Consider the following 8,928-nt stretch of genomic DNA (forward strand, 5'->3'; position numbering starts at 1 on the left):
GCAAATAAGCTTTTCAGCCCCCTTCACAGCATACACCTGAAGACAACCAGGAAGGCAGATGTTTTGCTGGATATCCATTTCAGAATTAGGATTTTGTTTGTTTTTAAGTATGAGAAAGTATTATTAGGAATGGGGTGGGGTGATCTTTATACTGATTGTGCAATTGTGCAGATTTTTTAATTCCTTTATCCCTTTGCTCCTTTCTGTACTCGGTACAATGAGGGTTTTTTTGGGTTTTTTTTGTTTTTTTTGCCTGCTTTTGGTCAAATTTCAGTCCAAAATCCCCAGCCAGGCTGATAATTCCTTTATCCCTTTGCTCCTTTCTGTACTCGGTACAATGAGGGTTTTTTTGTTTTTTTTTTGTTTTTTTTGCCTGCTTTTGGTCAAATTTCAGTCCAAAATCCCCAGCCAGGCTGGGCTGATCTGGCCTGCCATCTGAATGTTTTCTTTGTGTAATTCTAAAAGGGAGCTTCTTAGTCTCTTTGCCTTTGTTAAAAATACTAGGATTTCTGTCTTTGGTAGATTTCCCCTGGCCTGGGTGATGAAGAAAGACATACTGATATATTCATGGATCCTAATGCATTAGTATTTATCTTCTCAGGAAACACAGATGCATGTAAGCAGAACTAGAGTCAACCTGCCTTAACTCAAAAAAAATGACACCATATCAGTCCTATAGCAAATAAGCTTTTCAGCCCCCTTCACAGCATACACCTGAAGACAACCAGGAAGGCAGATGTTTTGCTGGATATCCATTTCAGAATTAGGATTTTGTTTGTTTTTAAGTATGAGAAAGTATTATTAGGAATGGGGTGGGGTGATCTTTATACTGATTGTGCAATTGTGCAGATTTTATAATTCCTTTATCCCTTTGCTCCTTTCTGTACTCGGTACAATGAGGGTTTTTTTGGGTTTTTTTTGTTTTTTTTGCCTGCTTTTGGTCAAATTTCAGTCCAAAATCCCCAGCCAGGCTGGGCTGATCTGGCCTGCCATCTGAATGTTTTCTTTGTGTAATTCTAAAAGGGAGCTTCTTAGTCTCTTTGCCTTTGTTAAAAATACTAGGATTATTTGGAATTATTTATTCCTATTCCAGATACAAAGCAGATAGAATTATACCACCAACCACTAATGGGGTGCTATAAGTTTTCTCTGTGAAATGGTGGACAGATTACATAACTTGTAGTTCCTCTATTAATCGTTAACCAGGTTGAGAGGATTTGAATAACAGCACATCTTGTTGCATGCTACAATGGTTTGACAGAAGAGCTGTGTGGCAGAGTTAGTATTTTACTGCTTTCAGCTTCACCACACAGTTTTGTAGCCTGGGAAGCCATGCATGCAGAAAGGCAGAACTTACAATTGCCTACAAAAGGAGAGTACAGTGCTACCTGTGGAGCCTCGCCACCAAGAGAAGATGACAGTTCCCGGCCTTTAAAATGCCCTGAACTGTTGAATAGTTTCAGAATGGAACTTGCCACAATTTGAATCACTCATCCAGGTGATTTTTCAAGCAACAGTTAAGACATAATTATTAAGTTTTACAACCATCCATTTAGTGTATTGTGAGAAAAAAGAGACTGGGAGAAAAGGATCAAAATTTATACATGTCTGGATATAATATGTGGAAGTTTGATTTTGATCCCTTTGAGAGCCAGGAAGAGTGGCTCAGGACACGACGAGAAGAGCTTCAGCCTTAAACACGGCTCTTTTCCAAAGTGACTTCCCTTTACCCATCCACCCCCCCCCAAAAAAAAAAAATCAAAATGTACTTCATGAAACTATTGTATATGAAGCACTTATTAGCCGTAATTAAATGGACAATATGAATTTACTACGTCTTTAGGACTCTGGCTTGTTCTGGTTTAGAGCAAGATGATTAATGCAAATACATATTACTTGAGATAACCATTTAGCAGCTAATTTAGCCAAATTTATTACAGCAGTTAGAGGTTTTTCATTTTAGCAGACGGAGACAAGGACATGCCAAAAGCGGGCGACGTAGACGAGTGCACACTGCCCTCTAGCGGCCAGCCCGCCGGTGAGCTTTTAGGGGGCGCGGGGTTGCTGCGATCCGTATGCAAGTAATAACAGCAGGTTTTGCACGTTTCCGGCATCCTTTTAAACCATTCCCATCCATAGCACTTTATTTCAGGGGATGATTTACTGCAGTTTCCCCTTTTACTAGCTCAGGAGTACCCAGATACAAATCAAATCAATTTTAACTTGGCAAGATTTTGGTTAAAGTATCATTTTTAACATCTGCATTTTAAAGCTCTCTTTCAGTGGGTATTTAATGGCACCGTTTCACATTACTGATTGTTTTTACTTGTTCCCTCATTTTGGGCCATATTTCAGAGTCTGTGTGGAGCTGTCACTCTGTTTGGCTCTAGCCAAGTCAATTCTGTGTCTCCCTTAGGCCAGTGTTTCTCTCTGACTCGACTGGGGAATTTATTTTGTTCAAATATTCAGCAAAATCTCACCAGAATTTCCCCGATTGACCAATGTAAATTTAGTTCATCCAGGACTATAAATCCTGTTAGACAAGATCAAAAAGGACAGATGTATAAGGACACTGGTTGATATCGCTGGCACTGAGGAGAAATGATCAAAGACAGAGGGGAAAGCATCTTTGGAACCATTCAAATATCCAGAATCTCAAAGAGGTCCACCTTGAAGCTATGAATAAATCACATACAAATTTGCTTTCCTTGCCATCTGACGTCAAACCCATTGACAATATCCACACTGCATTAGGTGTTCTGTGAGCCAAAAAGATTTGTAATCCTTTTATTCTTCCTTTCACACCATGGCTGCCCAAAACGGAAGAAAGTCTTGCTACAAATGTCAATAACCCTCGCTCCAGAGCTGCTGCTCCACTGAATTGTTATTCCATTTGTCCTACTAATGGCATTCTATGTTAAGCATACAGAGGGGCACCCCTGGCTTGGTGCAGAACCTCCCATTTCTAGGCTTGAAGTTTTGCAGAAAGTCATTTGGTCCCAGCCTTAACACAATGCCTTGTGTTTTGTCTTGTTTTTCCCAGTGCTCAATAAGGGTCAGTGTGTGACGAAGTACTATCGTTGGATGCAGAAGAATGGAGGATATATTTGGATACAGTCTAGTGCCACCATAGCTATTAATGCCAAGAATGCAAATGAAAAGAATATCATCTGGGTGAATTATCTTCTTAGGTATATTTTCTAATTCTTTTTTATTTCTGTCTCAGTTATAAAATATGCAGCCCTATGGTTAATAGCTGACATGTTGTGAGTATTATCTTTTTACAGTACGTAATATGGAATTTCATGGAAATTCTGCTTTTCTTTCCACAAGAGTCAAAGAAATGTGAGAAGATTGAACTGTGTTGGGAGGGACTGGCAGGGAGATGTGCAAATTTTTAATAATTCTTGGTTTATAAACATTTGGGCAGCGCTGCAGAAGTTGCTTTGGTTTCCCCACAAATGCCCAGGCCAGAAAAAGAATATAGACTTTTGCCTACAGCTGAAGGCAAAAATCACCTCTTATCCCAACCGCACATACTCACACATGGCAATCCTTGTGAAAATTAAGCAAAAGAGGATGGGAGAAAAGTAGCGGGGAACATTATATTCCTCTTGTATTTCATCCCTTTGACACTCAGCATATTACATAGGGTTTGGTTCCCTAGGCATTAAAGCTTTGGTACACAAAGTGAGTGGCTTTGCCAGAATCAAGACAATCTCAGTATAAAAAGGCAATCTTCTTCTGCCTATTGCTCTGTGATCTTGAGCAATTTTTACTGCTCTTAAAATGTATTCTCAAATTTATATTCATAAGTCAGTACAAGATCAACTGCTTCCTAAATTCTGGTGTGAGCCACCATTTCTCTCTCCTTCCCCATCTTCTTTCTGCCTTTGGATTCAAACTAGCAGAAAAGTAACCAAGACCAACAGATTGGGTGGTCTGAGTTTGGAGGCAAGCTTTCTGGGAGGTTTTCCGCCATCCTGTCATGAAGCTGTCACATTGCACAGGCCGGCTTCCTCCCACCACCATTGTTCCAATCTTTAGCTTCTCTTGGCCTAAAGCCATCAAGAGGGCCCACACGTGGTCTGAGTGGGAAAACTTCCAATAGGTCTTATGAATGGAAGTTGGTGCCCTTTGGCTGACAATTTAGACAGGGAGTACCTGAATCCCATTTTTCTTTGAGACAGCCAGATGGAGCTGAGAAGCTGACAGCCATGGCTCATCAGCACACCGGCCCCTTGGAGTGTGTGCACATACTTTGGTGATGACTTGAAGGCATGAATGTGCTGGCTACCAACAGCATTTCAATCAGACACTAATGATTATTGCTCTAGAGAGGGCCTTAATGTGCACCACTTAAAAGAATCTTCATTTATCTACTTTCTATTTCCTTTTTTGACCTCGACTGCTCTACATTAATTCTCTCTAAAGGTAAAAGTATGTGTATTTAATGTGGCTTTCTCTAAGGTCTGATTTTCATGCAAACTATCCGTTGTTTGTGATATGCTGAAGATGGGTTCTGACATCAAGAATCCTTTTATACAGAGTTTTATGGAACAGTGACTATATGTAATGCAGAAAACTATAGAAACTCATGTACCAAACAGGATAGAATAAGGTATTACGGCACTGACATTCTTTTGCTAGGCAAAAATGATGTTGTTCCAAGGAGACCCATTGCTGTTAAGAATTAAGCATTAGTAACGTGGACTCCATAGACTAGAAAGTGTCTGTCTTCCGTGTTGATGTAATGTAGGGTACCAAAGTCATTTATATATATGGTCGTTTCTCCCATTCTGTGAGATTTCTTCTGGATCTTTCTTACTGCCTCAGTCTCATGACTTCCTCCTTTGACCCCAAATAGAGGGAGAAAGAAGCGCTGAGTAGAATGACTCTCTGCAACTTTGGATCAACACCATTGATCTAGCCTAGAATCAAATGGTCCAGTTCATGAACCTTGGTGATTCTATTCCATTGAAATCCATATGGATAGGAAAAAAGCAGTTTGGGTATCAAAGACCAGTCTTCAGGCTCAAGAGCCTCAATCTTGGACATGGTAGACCTGTTTCAGCTTACCGTAAGGTGTACCCTGAGATCAATGATAAAAAGACTGAAAGTTGGAGGACAAGTGACCTGTGAACCCCCATGGCATCTGGGCCAAAGAAGATGAATATGGCCCTGAGATCAATGATAAAAAGACTGCAAGTTGGAGGACAAGTGACCTGTGAACCCCCATGGCATCTGGGCCAAAGAAGATGAATATGGATGAGCTTTAGCAGAGGAAACTCCACCAAGCCAGCTACTCACTGGTATCACTTCTATAGGCTACAGATCTAGTAAGAAAATGGTGTGGCCTTGGCAAAATAGTAACTACTGATGTTTGGTTTTCTTTCCCACTTTCTTGTCTTTTTTTCTTCCCTGAGCAATACTTTCATGTGACTTCTTCCTTCCCAGAATCCCTCACATCTGGGCCCCACCCAGACTTGTCTTTCACTTTTCTGAAATTACTGCTCCTCCAGTCTTCTTCCTGTTCCCTTACAACACTTAATAGAATTATAGACTCATAGAGTATTCAGAGACTGTATAAGTGCTAAGTCCACCTTCCCACCATTAGTCTCATCTGATTATCTAGAGAGAGCTTTGCTGCTGAAGCTAATTCACACTAAGGAGTAAATGCCTGATAATCCATCTTAGTGAATTAACCCTCCCAGGGACATTTGCGGTTTTAGAGTAGTTACTGAAACAGTGAGTCTTTAATATGAGAATTTCACTAGAGATTAGCAAATGAGTCCATAATCATCAATTGTAAGTCTGTTTGGCTAGCTATCATGGAAGCACAGAAGAGGTATTTCCCATTTTGAGGCAGGAGGCTTTCCTTGTGCCTTCAGATTCCAGTAGTCTATACTGCTCAGACATCCAAGCATCAGGCTGGCCTTGGAGTGGCATTTCCAGAAGACAGCCAGCTCAAACTGGACCAAACTTGTTCTTTTTTCCAGAAGAGGCTCGTTTCTGAATTAAAAATAGAACAAAAATTAAGCACGTTTGTGCAAATAGGGTTAGATCCATTCTGTGAGGGCCTCTTTCTAACTGGGACTCTCCCCACTGCAATCAGATTTCCAGCTAACAAGCCACAGGTGTACACCACATGAGCAGATGAAAATGTGATTGTAATGGGTGTGTTGACAGTTCAGTAGCCATAATCCATGCATCCCAAGGCGCACCTGTGCAGCTGTCAGATCGTTTGGCGCCACGGGCTCTGCCCCTCCACCACAACCAATAGCTTTGGAGCCATCTGAACAGCTGAGAAGTTACATCAAGAGGCCAAGACAAGGGTACAGAGGCAATGGACTCGTTAGGAGCCTGGGAGAGAAGATAGGGCATACCAGGAGGTATGGGAATGAACTGTTGAGAGTACTTCTCATCCTCCTCTCCCCCCAGGTGTTATACCGGGAGGAATGTCAAGCAGCACAGTTCCCTGGCCCCCAGTGGGACCTGATTATTTAAAAGCTTTTTAGTGGCTTTCATGTATTATTTGGGTATTCAATCATTGTAGCAGGGTGCACCTGCCCCCTGGCATATATGAAAACGGAGCTTCCATAAAAGTCCTGTGAATAGCAGAGAAATGATTTCATGTTTAGTCTTCTAAACTTTCTAAACTCCAGAAGTTTGGGACAAGGAAGTGGGGGAGAAGGTGGTCCAAAGCAAACCATGCAGAATGGGCACCTGCACAGCTGATGAATGCCTGTCTCCCCACAGTAATCCCGAGTACAAGGACACACCGATGGACATCGCACAGCTCCCCCACCTGCCAGAGAAAACCTCCGAATCCTCAGAGACGTCCGACTCAGAATCAGACTCTAAAGACACCTCAGGTATTACAGGTATTACTTTTTCTCCATGTTCTGCAGTTATGGCTTGCCTTGCCAGGCACAAGGGATGGGCAATGGCCAAAGGGCCATCCTCAGGGGCAAAGCAACTGGTCAAATGTGATATAGAGGCATGTCACTTCAAATTATTACTGAGTCTCTTTCCTACTCTGTCCACACACACATCTATGTACATATTTATACACCACTACATGCATATATGGGAAGGCACTGACTTATTTTGCATACGTTTGGAAAATAAGCAACAGTCCAGCACTCTGAAAGAGGCATTTATCGATGCCATTAAGTATCCCACTTTAGAGGCCCAGCTTGGCGAGGATGTGAATATTTGTGGCTCAAAGTCACAGACCCTTGGCACTAGCGATGCTAGCCCTGGTACCTGTTTCCAATAAAGATGCCATACCTAGTGACTGGGTTAGAGCAGGAGATATGTATGTATGTGGTAGTGTATAAATATAAACATATATACCTTGTGGTGCATGTAGACATATACACTTAAATATACAGAAAGAAAGGTTGATTGATTTAGCAATCACTTAATGTCAGCCCTCCACTGGCCATACACGAGTCCTGCTCTAACCCCATAGCTTGCTCTGGCATCTTTATTGGCAACAGGTACCAGGGCTAGCTCTGCTAGCTCCCAGAGTCTGTGACTTTGAGACACAAATATTCACATCCTTGCCAAGATGGGACCGAGCCTCTAAAGTGGCATACTTAATGGCACTGATAAATGCCTCTTTCAGAGTGCTGCACTGTTGCTTATTTTCTGAATCTATGCAGAACAAATCCATGCTTTCCCATTTCTAGTCATTTTGAGAAGTAGACTTCCTGAGTAGTTTTTTGGGGCACAGCAAAGTTAATATAAAAAGTTTACTTTTCTTCCAATCCCCACCCCCTTACCACAGACACACATAGGGCCTGGAAGCACAGAACTCAAAGGATTTTACAGCTGAGAAAAATCTTCAACTTCTTCTAACCCAACCTCTTCTGCTACAGAAGGGGAAACAAAGGCCAAAGTAGTTACATGATTTGCCCAAGGTCTGGTGCAGTCTGCTGTCCAAAAGTGTCCTGTCAAAGACATAAAATCAGCATCATTCCTAAATCTTCTGAGGTTATATTATTGGGAAAAAATCTATTGTCCCTAAAATGTGGCAGGTGCCTAGAGATCTCCCTCATCCCCGCGCCCCACACACCACCACCAGCTCCTATCATGAGGGCACCTGCCATCCAGCATTGTAAACACGTATCCCTCTACTCCAGACAAAGCTTTGGGGAGGCGGGAGGAGGTGAGGAGTACTCACAGTGGGTCTTGATTGTTTTCCTCCCCCCTAAATTGCATCAATTTGGAAGTTCTTTACTAAGGCAGAAGTTCTAGAATAGATAGTCTCTGCGTCATTTTTATATAGTATATAGCAGTGAACAAAACACAAAAATTCCCAACCCCATGGAGCTTATATTCTGGGGGGGGGGGGGAGAGACAGAATAAAAATAAACAAGACATACAGTGAATCAAACGGTGGTAAGTGCTAGGAGAAAAATAAGGAATAGAGAGAGGGAATGTGGTTTTCAATTATGAACGACTATTTACCAGTGGAAGGTACAGACCTCTTTACATAAGTCACTTTGCATAGCATCATTTTTTTGTGTCACTAACACCTTAATTAATCTGACTCCCTAAGAAATCACCTGGGGATCTCGTTCAAACGCAGACTGATTCCAGTAGGTCTGGGTGAGGCCCGAGATTCTGCACCTGTAACAGGTGTCCAGATGAGGCCAATGCTGCTGGCCCATGGGCCGCACTTTAGAGTGACCGTCCAGCTAATCTAGGCCTTCCACAGAGAGAAGGCCCAGGCTTTAAGTCACCAGAAGGTGGTGGAGAAGCTCATAATGAGGACAAGACACCTGCTCTGTTCCCCGCACCCGCTTCCCGCAGGTGCGAGGCCGGTTCTGCCGTGCTAACGTGGATCTCTCTCTCTCCCTCCCCGCCCCCAACCCTGCCCCCTCCCGCCCGGGCCACCGGCCCCACGCAGAGGACAAC

General features: G+C 42.5%; 1 protein-coding gene across 1 annotated transcript in view; it reads left to right on the plus strand.

The window, feature by feature from the left end:
- NPAS3 (neuronal PAS domain protein 3) overlaps window positions 1–8,928 on the plus strand; it is a gene marked incomplete at its 5' end in the record, with an annotated part of 126,722 nt that overhangs the window by 116,389 nt on the left and 1,405 nt on the right. Inside the window, 3 exons of the mRNA XM_008587346.1 lie at window positions 3,044–3,191; window positions 6,760–6,884; window positions 8,151–8,176. Coding sequence (XP_008585568.1) covers window positions 3,044–3,191; window positions 6,760–6,884; window positions 8,151–8,176 — 299 coding nt within the window. The remainder of the gene's footprint in view (window positions 1–3,043; window positions 3,192–6,759; window positions 6,885–8,150; window positions 8,177–8,928) is intronic.

This window comes from Galeopterus variegatus, unplaced genomic scaffold (assembly GCF_000696425.1).
Source record: "Galeopterus variegatus unplaced genomic scaffold, G_variegatus-3.0.2 Scaffold4343, whole genome shotgun sequence".
Lineage (NCBI taxonomy): Eukaryota > Metazoa > Chordata > Mammalia > Dermoptera > Cynocephalidae > Galeopterus > Galeopterus variegatus.